The sequence below is a fragment of the Antechinus flavipes genome, chromosome 4 (genome assembly GCF_016432865.1).
Source record: "Antechinus flavipes isolate AdamAnt ecotype Samford, QLD, Australia chromosome 4, AdamAnt_v2, whole genome shotgun sequence".
Taxonomy (NCBI): domain Eukaryota; kingdom Metazoa; phylum Chordata; class Mammalia; order Dasyuromorphia; family Dasyuridae; genus Antechinus; species Antechinus flavipes.
Window position 1 is genome coordinate 128,478,834 of NC_067401.1, and position 15,815 is coordinate 128,494,648.

The 15,815-nt window shown below is 38.7% G+C and overlaps 2 protein-coding genes across 6 annotated transcripts in view; one reads left to right on the forward strand and one right to left on the reverse strand.

Moving 5' to 3' along the window:
* Nucleotides 1–6,637, reverse strand: part of UTP18 (UTP18 small subunit processome component) — a 34,869-nt gene extending 28,232 nt beyond the window's left edge. The window contains exon 1 of the mRNA XM_051994282.1: nucleotides 6,212–6,637. Within this exon, the coding sequence (XP_051850242.1) occupies nucleotides 6,212–6,550 (339 nt within the window). The 5' untranslated portion in view covers nucleotides 6,551–6,637. The remainder of the gene's footprint in view (nucleotides 1–6,211) is intronic.
* The window catches only part of MBTD1 (mbt domain containing 1), a 75,036-nt gene continuing 61,042 nt past the window's right edge, over nucleotides 1,822–15,815 (forward strand). For 4 of the 5 annotated variants that reach the window (XM_051994278.1, XM_051994275.1, XM_051994279.1 and 1 more), the window contains exon 1: nucleotides 7,286–8,384. The gene's annotated coding sequence lies outside the window, so the exon portion shown is untranslated. Of the gene's footprint in view, nucleotides 1,924–7,285; nucleotides 8,385–15,815 lie in introns of those variants that run through there. The other variant, XM_051994277.1, reaches the window with a different exon arrangement.

The following is a 15,815-nucleotide window of genomic DNA, read 5'->3' on the forward strand; positions in this document are numbered from 1 at the left end:
GTTCAAATATTGCTTGTGACATTCTAACCTTGTGACTTTAGACAAATTGTTTATTGTCTTTAAACCCCATTTTTCTCATCTGTAAATTTATGATCCAATGATTCTACAGGGTTTATGAACTGACACATATGCCTTTTTTATGATGATGAACATATTGTTTAACTTCTCAGTGGCACAAGAAATACTCTAAGATTAAGTTACAGAAGAATGCACAGGTCTCACCAAGTTGCCTTCTATGTGATAAACTTCAATAAAGCCTTTTTATCTCCAGGAACAAATCCAGGAATAAAATCTTCTGGCTGCCACATAAAGTCCTAGGCTCTTCTAATCTCTTTAGTCTTCTTATACTTAATTACTCTCCCTGGACTCCCTGCCTTCCTGTTGCTTCTCATACATAACCCTCCATGTCTAGACTCTGCCTTTTCAATACCTATTCTCCATCTTTGGAACACTCTACCAATTCAACTCTACTTGGATTCCTCCGAGACTCAGCTCAAATCCCATTTTCTATAAGAGACCTTTCACAATCTCCCTTCCTGCCTCTAAGTGTTTCTTCCCTTTGACAATTACCTTCTATTTACTGTACATACATTTCATATATATACACACACATTTATGCATATATATTATATATATATACACACACATATAATACACACACACACACACACACACACATATACACATGTTTACATTAAAATTTTGAATTTAAGGGTCAAAGGGCTATGCTTTTGTCTTGTGTTCCCAGCACTTAACACAGTGCCTAGATTATAATAAGCACTTAATAAATGCATATTCACCTTGTCAAGAAGCATGGTCTCTCCCTTTCTCCACCCTTAATTCCAAGAGAGAAAAAAGCTAACAGATATAGACAGATTCTTGCTTTCAAGAAACTTACAACTGAAGTAGAAAAGCACCCCAAATAGGACCATGAGAAACATAATCTTGAATCTTTGTAGTTAGAAGTTATTACTAGTTCTTCACGCCCTAATGCAGATGGTATTTTTACACCCCCAGATGTGCTGTCCTGAAAAACCTAAGACCTTGATAACTTGATAAACTTAAAGAAATACTTCTTATTGCTGCCTGATAATGACACCCTTAGAGTGATAACTTACTTTTGCCTCCTGTTTAGAATAGAAATTACTTTTATTATGACAAATATATCAAGAAACATTTTGATGTCTCTCTCTTCCTTCTATAAATATGTGGCCCTGAGACAACTCATTATTGACCCCTCCCATCTTGGTGTTGGGGGATCAGTCCTGGCCAGCAAAATAAAACTTCATTATTTTGGCTGCCCTGTGTTTTCTCTCGCCTGGGTACTTCACAATAAAGGAAAGTATAAGAAACTTACAGTCTAATAAAGAAAAGAGAAGAGGAAGTAGATAGAGAATGGATCCGTCATTTCACCAGTATAGGATAGGTAATTCTCTAGGAAGGAAACTTCTACCAATACAAGCTGGTGCATTCTTAGAAATTAAAAAAACAAAACAAAACAAAACATATTAAGTGATTGCCCAGGAACTTGAACTTCTTTCTGGCTTCAAAGCCAGCTCTCTATTTTCAACACCATTATGTCCCTCTAAAGGAAGAAAGCTTTGTATACAATAACTATAAAACAAGGAAGGATAAAATAAATGCAAGTAAGAGGTCCAATAGCCAAATTTCTCCAAAACTGTAAATACAATCAAGTTTTCCTCTCTTTCTACACAACAGGTGGTAGAATGCTTTGAGTGAAACCCCTTCTGATGAGATAAAGGATGGAATGTCAGCAACAAGAAGTTCTATAAGAAACAGCAGAAAATGAAAAGGCTCAAGAAGACCAGTAAAGGATCCTGGACAGGAAAAGAAAAATGGGACTGTCAAGGAGAGAAGGACAGCAAGCAGAAAGAAAAGGATCACATAAGAGAACATCAAAAAGTGAGTAAAAACTAAAGAAAGTAAGATACATGAGGCAAAAGTTGCCAAGAAAATTAAAGTGAAGGAAAATGATAGAGCTGAAGAACACAAAGCATTCACATATTATAATAATTCATTCAATAAATGCTTGAGTGCCATACATTGTGCTAGATGCTTGAAGAGACACAAAGGAAAATAGGACTTCTGATCTCAAGGGCCAGAATCTAATATTGAAGAATAAAACATTACCAGATAATTTCTACTCCATATCCACAGCAACACCACTTCTCTAGTTCTCATAATTACTCAGGATATTTCACATTAAAGTTCACATCATTCTCAACTTTTTAATGCTCAATTCTTCCCTCAGCAGAAACCTTTCATACAAGTAAACAATCTTCTGCCTATATAGCAGCAATACTTCACAGCAATATTTCAGCTCCTTCCTTTCTCAACTACTCCACTTGTATCATTCTCAAGGTCAGAAGCTAATCAATTTTGCTTCTTTCCATTACATCTCCTATATAAAACTGCATCAACTCTCAACATTTTTTCCTTAGAAACAAACATCTCATACTGGGCTATTCTCTATTCCTACTACCACTCTAGACCAGGCTAGACTACCTCATTCCAGGTTTATAGACAGCCTCTTAAGACTTTCCCAGTCATCCTTCTACCAGGATGCACAGAAGATCTCCAATAGGATTCTGTGATTCATGTGATTCTGCAGATTAATTGCAGATAGCAATTTAATCATACAATTTTCCCATTTAAAAGCTTGAAGTAAATCTCCAAAACTCCTCATCTGGCCCCATTTTACCTATCTAATTATCTAATCCTCCTATATGGCATCACCACCCTCTGGCTGCATCTAGCTGGACCTATCATATGCCATAATCTTTCTTTCAATCTACTGCTCCTGTCATCTCCATGGCTTGTGCTTCCTTCCATAAGATATTCTGAACTCTCTTCTCCAAAAAACTTTCTAGATCAATATTCACCAAATATTTTGATCAAACATATCTAACAATAAAATTTTGCAATGCATTCCTACTATGTATATTAACTGACTTATAATTTATACACATGTACTGCTGTACTAATAATTATGTACCTTACAAAACTTAGACTGAGTATTTAAATAAAGATGAAATAACATTTGATCCTAATGTTAACAAGAAGCCACTAGAGTTTACTGAGTAGGGAAAGATGTTCACACCCACATTTCAGAACCTGTGTGGAAGATAGATTGGAAAGGGGGAAAAATTTTAGAGACTAATTAGCAGATTACTATAACTGTCTAGGAGGGAAGTGATAAGGCTCTGAACAAGGATTGTAGCTGTTTTGACTACCGCAGAGACAATAGATTCAAGAGATGTAGAAGTAGCTATAGCAAGGTTTAACAACTGACTAGATATAAGCGAACATGAGAAGTGAGAAGATGTGTGACAAAAAAAAAAAAAAAAAAAAAAAAAGGTTGAGAAAAGAAAGGTGGATTTGTTGGAAAAGGTAATGGATTTTTTCAGACACACTGAGTGTGAGACACTCATAGGACTTCCAGTTCAAAATGTCTAAAAAGCAGTCACTGACATGGACCTAGCCTTCAGCAAAGAAATTATTGCTGGAGTAATCTGCATAAAAATGATAATTGATCCTTTGAAATAGACTATATAAAGGGAAGAGGATCCAGAACAGAACTTTGTAGAATACTCACATTAGAAGGCAAGATATGGATGATGATAATGATCTAACAAAAGTAACTGAAAAGTAACCAGAAAATTGGGGGGAGAATCAAGAGAACAGTATCATGACAATACAAAAATGACCAAGTATTCAAGGGAAAAAAGGTGTTCAACAATATCAAATCTACTAAACAGTTAAGAAAGATGATGATTGAGAAAAAAATCTAATTAAGATCTTAATGAAGAGAACAGTTTCAAGTGAGTGAGAAATCAAAGTTAAGAAAGATGTTGAGAATCCAGGAGTAAATTTAGAAGAATAATTTTGGGGGGAAAAAATAGCAAATGATCCAGGTCTTTCCAGCCTATGTTATTTTCTCTCCCAGCAAAAATTGAAAAGGGAGAAATCTGGCTGCAAAACATTAGCAACTGATGGGTCCTAGTTTAGATTAAATTATTCCCAGTGAAGGGAAGAGGCAGACAAGAGGGAGTGGTAAGGGAAGTATAAAAGTAGGGAAGTCATATGTTGGAGTCAAGCCATTACTGGCTAGTGGAGGGAAGACAGGATTCAACTCACTGGGGTCAAGTCTAGTGCTCCTTGGAATTAATTCTAGGCCTGCACTTTGAAAATCACTCTTCCAGACTACAAAAGCACACAGATCTCTTTTTCTAAACTCCGACTGCATGTTGATCTCTCAGTTTAGCAAAAAAAAATCATAAAATATTAAGAGATCAAAGAGCTCTTATACATCATCCTAAATCTAATCCTCACATTGGGCAGAAAAGAAAATTTGACTTGCCTATATGGCAAGCGCCTTAACCAAAAGCTACTAAGTGGCAGAATTTACCTGAACAAGAATCTTTAAAGCAAATTTATGTGCTATTTGCTGAGGATACAAAAACAAAAATGAAATAGCTTACATTCTATTGGCTCCAGGTTTCTGACTGCCAATCTACTGTTCTTTCCAGTGCACCCTACTGCTTTCTAGAGAACAATTACCAGTCAATAAATATTTACTTATTAAACATTTATTCCTCAAGGAATTTAAATTTGATTGGTTTGGGGGAGAAGGTAAAACAAGTGACTTGCCAAGGAATGGGGAGGAGGGGCATAAGATTCTAAACCTAATCAATTTAGCTACTGAGTGAAGAATGGATTGTAGTAGAGACTTAAGGAAGAGAGACCAACCAGCAAGCTATTGAAATGAGAAGATGAGAGAGCTTGTGACAGCTGAGTTGATTGTCAAGAAGGAAATATATACAAAGATATGCTATAAAGGTGGAAAACTAGAATTGGCAATAGTTTAGAAACATAGGGTAAGATGCAGTTGAGGATAACACCAAGTTAGCAAAACTGGATGACCAGGAAAACAGTGGTACCTTTAACAGTAAGCAGGAAATCTGAAAAGGAAGAAAGGTATTAAGTTCTTTTTCAAGTATGAAGTAAATGTCTACAGGATTTCCACTTGAAGATATCCCAAAGAAGTCAATGATGTGACACTAGAGGTCAGGAGAGACATTTAAGCTGGATAACTAGATCTGAGAATATCTTTAGAGAAAAAATAATTGATAATGAGATTACCAAGTGAAACAGTATGTAACAGCATTTTTCAAACTATGTGCTTGGCATATTGTCAAAAAGAGAAACAAATGACAAATAGAAAAAATCTATAGAGATAAATCAATATCTAGAAGAGGATGATCAACAGGGTCAAAGCCTTCAGAAGATCAAGATTAAGAAAAAGAGATTATACTAAGCAATTCAGAAATTATTGGTAACTTCGGAGAGAGCAATTTTAGTAAATAATTAGGTCCAGACTCAGACTTCGGGGAGGAGAGAAAAGAAAAGGAAAGCACATATTACAGGCTAATTACAAAGCTCTTTCTCAAGTTTAAATAAGATAAGAAAAAGTAATATAGTATAGATAGCAGAGATGGATCTAGTAAATGAGGGTTTTAAGGAATATGGAAACATACTCTTGTTCCAAAGAACAGGAAGGACATTATGAAAAATGAGTAGTGAAAGTAGGGATAAGAGAGAAGACAATTTATTGTAGAACACCACAATCGAGGTTGCAAGGAAAGGTGACTACCTAGTCAAGAGCTATCTCTGAAAGGATAAAAATTAAGATAAAGGAGAAGATAATGGGAGCAGACATCTGAGTGGCATGAAACGAGGCAGAAGGGCTAAGAGAACGTTTTTCTGCAAGGTAAGGTCCTTCACTTCCAGGGTGGGAGGAGAGATGAAAAGATTTGGAAAGGCCATTAAATACTTGTATAACGATTTCTTGCTTCAGAAAACTCCCAGGGGAAAGTTTTGTAATAAATTTGTAACAAATGCAACAAGTGGACTCAGGGTACAAGGTTTCCTGGTTTTCTCCAGCTTTCTTTAGCAGCACGTGTGTAGAAATGGAAGGCAGATGGTGGGAGTGAACCGTGGCTGGGACTGGTTAGGGCCAGACATTCGACAGAATAAATAGCACAGCGCGAAGTTTATCATGTCAGCTAAAATGTTGAAATGGGGACCAGAAGGGAGTGTGGCCAACGCAGGGCCTTCCCCCCAAAACGGGCCGCCCCGCACCCACGGCAGAGGACCAGACCCCCTGCCTCCCGCGTTGTGGCTCGCTCACCCCGAGACTCCGCAGCCGCCCCAGCAACAAGTCCTCTTCGTCTACGGCGTCGTCGCCGAACACCAGCTCCTCCAAACACCGCTCGACCGCCGGCTTGTCGGCGCCCAGGGTCAGCTGGTGCAGCTGCTGGAGCCGCCTCTGTTCGTCTGCCGAGGAGATGGGACCGGGTCCGCCATCGGGCCGGGGAGAGATCTTTTTCCGAACCAAACGTGCTGTTTTGGAGACCTCCCGATTCCGACCCCGGCCTCGGCCCAGGCCCCTGCCCCGACCACGGCGCACGCTCCCGCCCCGGTTCCAACCCTGGCCGCGCTTGGACACCACGCTCCTATCGGGCGGCATGGTTCAGCCCAGAGCTCTCAGAGACTGAGAACTGCAGTACGCAATCTCAAAGTAGACTCTATTTCCGCTGCCGCGGAGGCTGATGGGGTATGCTTGGTCCCTTCTCACATGACCCAACACTTTCACTACGTAACCTCCCACTCCCCTCGCGAGCCCCTCCCCACGTGACACTCCTTTAGTAAAAATTCATCTGAGCGGATGTAGGGGGAACGATGTTGAAATGGTTCTGATTGAAGGATCCTGAAAGCTCAAATCACAAAAGAAAGAGGTTGACGTAAAAGGAATGGGAAAAAATTTCTTAATATCTGCATGCTCGAGGCTCGGATTGGTTTGGTTGCTCTGCTTAACTGCAGTTTAACGACTCCAACCCCCTCCAGCTTGGTAGCGCCGGGAGAGTACGGCGCCCGTCGAGGGTCTAGTGCACGAAGGGAGGGAGGGCAAGGGGGAAGTGGGCCAATCGGGCCACGGGTCACGGCGCAGGCGCGCTGGGCTGGGAGGGCTATGTTAATGTTGTTGATATCTTGGGGCCATCCGAATTAAAAGAAGTAGGGGTAAAACCTGGGGGTTACCGAAGCTGCAGCTGCGAGACTGGGCTGAGGCGGGATCCCTCCTGCAACTGTTGTCCCGAGGAGAGGCGCCGGCCCCCAACCTGGGGAGGGGGCTCGGCGGGCCTGGGGAGCACAGCCCGCCTCTGCCCATGAGGCCCTGATGGAAAACACAAAGGATCTGGTGAGAGCGGAACGCGGCGGCGGCTTTGTGTGGAAGCTGACGGGGTTGGGTGGGCAGCGGGCCACTGTAGCTCCCCCGACCGGGCCCCGCCGACACTTAGGTTCCCCCCCGCCTGTCCCAAGGGCCGTTAACGGCTCCCGAGCCGCTCACTTTCTCAGGAAGAAGCATTCCTGGGAAAAGTTTGCGTCCGCGGGTGTGCCAGGGACCAGGGGCGGCCTCAGTTGAGACCAACCTCTGTGCCCAGCCGCAATCTGGGAGCCATCTCCCCCCTCTCCTACCATCCGGGGCTGCGGGATGGGCCGCACGTGGTGTTGGAAACATATCAAGGGGGCGGGGTGCGGCGTGGGAATCAGGGCATCTCCCACCTCCTCGTATTGCTTAAGATCCCCGGGAAGGTTGGAGAAATGGGGAATGGGGGTGTGGCGTAGTCTAGGCTTCCCCTTGGGGCTTGTCAAGCTTTGGGTGTTCACGAGTGTCCTCGTCCCGTCCCCCACTGACCTAAATTCCACTGAGTTGGCACGAAAGAAAGAGGGTATGGGGAAAGAAAGGTGTGGAAAAGTCATTTAAGAACCTACTATGTGCCAGGTCTTATGCTAAGCGCTGGAAATTTAAAAAAAAAAAAAAAAAAGTAAAAACAACTCCAGCTTTCAAAGAACTGATAGTCTAAGGAAGGAAACAGCATTCGAACAGTTGTATGCAAACATGATAAATACAGGATCAATTGAAAATAATTTCTGAAGGCACAGAATTAAGGGAAAGAAAGACACCAAAAACGAACAGAGATTGTTAACGGAAACTTTGTTGGGTCCCTTGGGTTTCAGGGAGAAGGATTTTTGAGTGGGAAATATACAAGCCTCTGGAGATACTTGGGATCCTCTTCTGAGGTGTTGTCTCTCGGGTCTCTTCCTTCCCATTTTTCACCACAAAACAAACTTGTTATCTAAGTCATTTCTCTTAGTCTCTGTTCTCTAAGGACTCCATCCTATTCACAGGTAGGGGACTGACTGGACAAAAAAAACTGCCCTCCATAGAAGCCAACCCTTCTTAGAAGAAACTAACTAATCTGCTTTCTAATGTGACTCTGCCCAGGTTCTTCAGAGTAAGAGTAAGAATACAAATTTTTAAAACCCTTTTTCCCCTTTCCCCCAAACACTTTATCCCAACATTTTAATGTTTGTAAAATGACTTTTAATGATCTTCACAGCAAGTTAGAATATTTGCAGAATGACTTTTATTGTTCTTCACAGTAAGTTTGGGTATTTACAGAACTGCTTTTAATGACATTCAAGTAAGTAAGATAGGGAATTTACTATTTTTTTAATGAATTCAGTCCAAAAAGAAATTTAATTTGTTGTTTTTCATATAAGAATTTTTCTTGGTCAACACTGCTGTTTTTAAAGTAAATCATTTCAACCAAAGTAAGGGTGGTTGGTACCTGCTATGTAAAATGCTTCAGCAGTTTTTCTCTTCCCACTTTGAAAGTATAGAAGAAATTTGAACGGGTACATATATGTATAGTGTCTATAAAGTGCTATAAAAACTAAAGAGAGAATTGTGTTTAGCTCTTGTTTCCTGGCTAATTTACACATGTTCCCCTCACCACCACCACCTGTTTCAATAACCCTATTGTCTCAGAGGGGTACATGTCACTTTGAAATACTTAGTCTGCAATTTTTTTTAGTGCTTTACTTAAACACTAGAATTTGTTTTTAATCTTTCTCTTTTGTAAATCCACCTTCTTTAAATAAGAAATATTTGCATTTATATATAGAAGCCCAGATTCAGAAATTTCTGGTACTTTAATAAATAATTAACTTATTTTAATAAGGTACTTATATGTAAATATTTTATTGAGGGACTTTTTTAATAGAAATTTCTAGTTTAGAATTTTCTGTCCCTTAAAACATCTCTAAAGTTTTAGCTAATGTTGAGTGTGAGGGTGTTTTCCTGATTGCCTTTAAGATGAACTGTGAGAACTTAATTGACTTACTAAACAAGAAAAACTGGTTTGATGCACACTGCAGAAAGTCCTGCTTTACTTGTATTTTTCCTTCACATTTGGGTTATATATTGACCATAGTTTTGGTAAGTATTCAGTTGTTTCTTGCCTTCAATTTCATCTGGAAATTTTACAAGCTGTGGTCTTCATTTCTTAATGATTTTAAAACTATGTGTTATGTTGATTTAAAAGCAGATGCCATCCACAAAGAGGAGTGGCTCAATGAATAAATTAAAGAGTATTAAGCCCTAGAGACACAGAAAAAAAAGCAAAACTGTTTCTGCTCTCAAGGAGCTCACATTCTAATAGAGAAGAAACACTTTCTATTTGCACATGAAATGGGAGAACCCAGGGATCTTAACAGTGTAGTGACAAAACAGATGGTAGTATATCTTTAGCATCATTGCCATTGATAAAAATCGTATTAGTGTCAAAGACTTTGATGTTGAAACCTTTCTTTGGAGGCCTTTAATAGCTGTGGTTGCCAAGTAGGCAGGGGCTGGAATACTTGCAGTTGCCAGGTCTGTTCTTCACAAAGTACCTTGGATATGAGGGGGGATGCCACTGCTATGCCCAGCACTCTTGGATACAGCGAGCTAGGCTGCCTTCAAGGAAAAGTACTAATTGAGGTAGTAGATGATTGTTCCCCTGGATAATAGCTTCTGGGCAGGACTAGAAGCAGGATCATGGATTAGGGATGAGAAGAGGTGGGGGGAGGTGTAATAAAACTATTACTAGATCTCATTGATAACTGAAAGACATTCCTCAGTGGAGAAAACAACTAAATTCTTATGGGTGGCAGACCACTATAATTGGAATATTTATTCCACAGCTATCTTAACTATAAGATATTGACTAATCTTTTGAAATTTGGTATTTTTGTTTAAAATGTAGAGGGCTACTTGAAGAAAACCCAGAAAATTCATATTAAAGTCTGAAAGTGACACGTTGGTTGGCTTATCGCTATAATGGGAAAGCCTTGTAATAGTAAAAAGATTAAAAGAATTACAAAAGGCCCCTCTACTTACCCTATTCCCATATTTAACCAAAACACAGTTGTAAAAATTACTGATTATCACTTAAATATATGACTGAAATAAACTTAAAAGAATTTTTTTTAATTTAGAAATTTTTTCTTTATTTGCAAGAATAAGAGAAATTAGAATTGGTGGAATAAAAATCTTTGTACAAGTTTCAGAAATAAAGTAAAACTATAGATCAATAGGATGAACACTCATCTAGGTTCCAAAAGACGGGAATTTCTTCTCAGTTCTGTAGTTAACCAGCTGTATACCTTGATTTGTTGTTTATAAATAACATGTTGACTAGATGGTCCTTGATATCCTTCTAGCTCTTGAATTCTATGATTTTATACTTTAGCATTGACAATTCAGTTCTTTATTTCATTGTAATCTCTACTTTGCTCTAAAACATGATAGTTAGAACTCTGAAATTGGGGTTTAAATTCCATTTCAGACACCAACTTGCTAGGTTATACCTTGGTCAAGTCACTTAACTTTTCTGATACTAATTCTTCATATATAAAATGAAGGTTAAAGTACCACTGCCTCACCTGGTAGGCATGAGGTTCAAATGAATCCATATTTGTAAGATGCTTTACAGAACTTAAAGAGTCCTATAAAGGCAAACTAATGGTATTTCTGGGATCTGAGATAGAAAAGACCTCAGGTCTGACTCCACAGGTGAGTTAGAATCCACTCTATAGTATCTCTAGCTGTAGATAATGGAGGTGTTCCTTGAAAGACCTTGAAAACAGGGAAGCCTACTACTTTTTAATCAGGTCATTGTACATTTGGACTGCCCAAAATGTTGGGAAGTTTTTCCTTCTCATGACCTGATTTTTGCATTTCTGCAGTATCTTCACATTGCTTCTAATTCTGCCCCTCATAGCCAAGCAGGATAAATCCTGTCATTCTACATGACAACTCATCATCTATTAAAAGACAAAATTTTTTTGTCTCAAAGTAAAATATTTCCAATTCTTTAATTGATTGTTACATAACATGGTTTCAATTCACCATTGTTTGGTTCCAGTCATTTAGAAATCCCATTGTGGGGAGGAAGGGCACTGTACAATAAGCATTTATTAAGTGTTTATTGTTAAGGACTGTGCTGTACCTTATAAAGATCTTCACAACTACTTTTTGAAGTAGGTGCTTTTATGGTCTCTGTTTTATAGTTGAGAAAACTGAAGAAGACAATGGTAAGTGACTTACCCAGGATCATACAATGTGTGATGCTAATTTTGAATTTGGGTCTTCTTGACTTCAGGCCCAATGCTCTTATCCATTGCAGTATTTAGCTGCCGTTGTAAACAAGCATTTGATAAATCCCTATTATCTATCAAGCACTGAAGATACAAAAATAAAAATGAAACTACCCTCAACATTCTGTTGGGAGACAACTTGTACATAAGTATGTACAAAACAAATACATGGCAGTGAGGTAGAGGGGGAGGGTGCTTAACAGAGAGATGAGAATGGAGTACATTTCTAACCAGTTAAGTGCCTCCCTTGAGGAATGGCAAGACCACCAGGTTGGCTAGACCCTTGAACTTGTGAAAGATTGCATGTGCACGTGTGTGTGTGTGTGTGTGTGTGTGTGTGTGTAGGTCAGGTTGTGGAGGGCTTTAAAGTTTATTGACCAGGGCAGGAATAAGAGAGGGGTGCAGTTGCTTTGGCATATGGATGGAGGAAGAATTGAAGAAAGAAGAGAATAATCAAGAGGCTCTTTCAGGGGTCTACAAGAAAAGTAACGAAGGCCTGAACTAGAGTTGTTGTGTGAGAAGGGAGGGAGGGGGTCTGAGTGCATGTGTAGGATGAGAGAGGATGAAGGAGGTTGGTGACTATATGGATGGGGTGTTCTGCACGAAAATGGGGAAGTTAGGAAGAAGAATGGATTTGGGGAGAAAGATAGTGAGTTGTTTTTTTGTTGTTGTTGTTTGTTTGTTTTTTTTATATCAGCCATTTCTTTCAGTGTCCTGAAGTATAATTCAACCAGGCCTGTTGACTTGCCATTTGTCATAGTAACTAAGTCTTCTCTTGCTTCTCATCATTTGAGTTTCAACTCTATTAATCATTTTGCACACACACCCCAATTCCTAGTGGTCTTGATGGAGGAAAAAATACAATGGAATAATTTTGAATTCTCTGTTCTCTCTGATCACAATTCCATCCTTATTTTTGACCTCTCAGAAACATTTGACATTAGTGTCAGCATCCTTCAATCTGGGTTTTTTGTGACACGGCTTTCTCTTGGTTTACCTACTTATCTGACCCATCCTTCTCAGGCTTATCCATGCACCTCCTCTTAACTGTAGCTGTAGGTTCCAACCTGGAGTGTTGTTAGACTCCAGGAATTCAATTATCACCTCTATGAAGAAGACTTACAGTTCTAAATATCCGGCTTCAGTCTCTCTCCTGAGCGCTTGTCTTCCATCACCAATTGTTTGACATTTCAGACTATTTATCCTACAAACATTTGTGCCTGTATAAACAGAAGTTTACTCCTGAGGGATTCAAATGCCTCTTTATTTTAGAAGTTAATCAACCTATATTTTCTCTGAACTTTTCCATGTCTGTTTTCCCCTAATTAAGAACACACACCAAACTTTACCTATAGTTTCCCGTCTAGTCTTTTGAAGTCACTAAATTAGAATATTAATTAGTCCTTCTCCAGTCTGTCTTTTATTCATCTGTCAGGTCTAGAAAGCAATTAAACAGTTCCCCTCATTGCTTCTCTCTGCCTTCTGAGGGATAAAATTATCAACAAGGCAAGAACTTATCAACTTCTCTATTTTTAACAGAAAAAAAAAAAGCTGTAGCGCATGTCTAAGTAGTTTAAGTTGCCCAGCCACAGTTTTGTGATCTGCTTTTTGAATTTATCTTCCATTTTCTCTTTCTGCCTTGAAAGTGCTAGTATGATTCCACTAACTGACTGCTTCTATTTTTTTCACTCAATCATTATCCTCGATTTCTCAATCCTATTGGGTTCTTAGATTTCGACAAAAGAGAATAATTTTTATGAAGTCTCATGGTACTGTAATAGAAAGGGATCTGAGTCACATCTCATATATAAGACAATAAGGAGGGAAGAGAATAAACATTAATGTAGTACCTGCTTCATGTCAGGCATTGTGATCCTCACAATAGACCTGGGGTGTAGATGCTATATATCTGAGGCAACCAGCAAGTTAAGTAACTTGTTCAGGGTCACACAACTGCTGACTGATACTGGATTTGATTAAATCAGGGCTTTCGAACTCTAGGCTCAGTGTTCTAGCTACTGTACCCTACTACTTGCTTTTAGAACTAGATTTCTGGTGGGTCTCTTATGCTTTAAGTCGCTCCCTATTATGATCATCATCCACTCACCTGGCAAAGTAACTTTCCCAAAAAGCAGGTCTGTATTTGTTAACCTGTCTCATCCTCGCTTCCCCTCAGTAAATTTCTGTGGCTCCCTCTAATTGTAGGATGAAACATAAAATCCTTTGTCTTGAATTTAAGGTTTTTCACAATCTGAACATTCCTCCTTTTTTCAGTCTTATACTTTCTTTCAGTTATCTCTTCTTTTATGTTATGTTAATTTTTTGTGTTACTATTTCATATCTACTTTGTTCCTGTCATTATGTGACCACAGGGATTCTTACTGTTCCTCCTATGAATTTTTCAGTCTTTTTAATATTATTCTTAGGGTACATCTTTTACCTTCATAGTATCTAAAGGCTTTACATGAACATTTTTTTCTCTCCATCTCTCCTTCCCTCCATTCCTGCACCCCCTCCATTGTTATTTTCTTCTTCAATTCCTAGAATCATTGACTCTGTTCTTGGTACCACTCTAAACTCTGAAAAGTGAATTTTCACATTATCTTCTCAGGATCCAAGTCTCTGGCATTTTGTCAGCTCTTTCTAAACAAAGTTGCTACTCATGTTTCCTCCCCTTTATGTAGATATAGACTGGTTTTTCTTGTATTTGTATCCTTAGTATATAACATAATGTCTAACACATAGTAAGTACTTAATAAATGTTTTTCATCATTTATTTTACTTTCATTTCAAGATCCCCCTGATCAGATTCCTATGCTTTTAAGCAATGATGCTCCTTCTGGTCTTCACATGCACTCTTTACCCTGACTTCTATGAAAGGCCTTGTCATACCAGCATCTGCTCAAACCTAGAAATCTGAATCCTTTTCCCCCAGAAACTTCTTAACCACTTATTCACATGCTGTAACTTCCATTCTCTTCTGAAAGTCCTTGAGCAGCAATAACAAATAATGCCTTTTTTTTTTTTTTTAATACACTATTAGGAGACTTCTTCCAGATTGCCTCTGAGGGGATAAAAATCTAAAGAAATCCAGCTTCCAACACTTCACATCACCTGCTTTCCTCACTCCCCTTTTGTCCTTTCTCTCCCTCTAGATGCCCATAGTATGGTAGACATTGCTTTGCTTGTTGCTTTTGTTTGTTGTCTTGTGTCTTCCCCAAGATCCCCAAGATCCCCAAGATCCCCAAGATCGTATAAATTCATTAGAGCCAGAGAGTGAGATACTTTCTTGTGCTGTTGATGGTGCTTTACATAGACCATATTGACTAATAGTATAAGAGCAAAAAGGAAGAATAGAGCTAAAGCCCCTTCATTTTTCAGAAGAACCTGAGCTCCAAGAGATAACAAAGCTGGACATGGCCCTTTCCCTCTCAGTCCAGTGCTCTTTCACTCTCAAAGAATATTAACAGTTTTTGCTAGATTCTACTAACTATTGCATGTACAAAAGGTGACTGGAAATTTGTGAAACTATAACTTTGCTTATTCACCATGACTATCTGATATAAAACCCCCATTTGGTAGATGAGGCTGTCAAATCCAGAGAAGCCTGGCTAGCATAGCAGATAGCTGTTTTTTACTAAACCATATTAACACTGATGTTTAGTCTGAGGCTACCAGTATATTTTTCTTAAATTTCTGCCTTAGACTATTAACCCTTTTACCCAAAGAATTAAATACTTCAAACATAATTTCAGTATAGTTTTCTACTACCCATTTTAAAGTGCTTTAAATATTTTCACCTGTGTCATCTAATTTCACCACATAATGTTCATATAAGTCATTTATTAAGTATCTGTTATGTATTAAACATTCTGCTAAGTGCTAGAATACCAAAAAAAAATTTAAAAGCCCCTGGGAGCTTCCAATCTAATGGATTAGTAAAAACAAGTTGTAACCTTACTTGGGAAAACTAAGGTGCAAATATTGAATGACATCCAAAATCACATATCAATGACAGAAAGGAAACTCAAATATAGGTTTTCTGATTATCAAAGTGAAAGCAAAACTTTCTGTGTCTGGACTTTTGTAATTTCCAGTTATCAGAACATACGTTCCTTTTGATGATGAGTCATAAGTGATGTTTAAATATTTGACTTAGAATATATTTACTGTACTTATGGTGTTAGTTTAGCTGAATGTCAACCAATATAGCAGGGCCAGAATTATTCTGAACTTGAAGATAGGAAAAA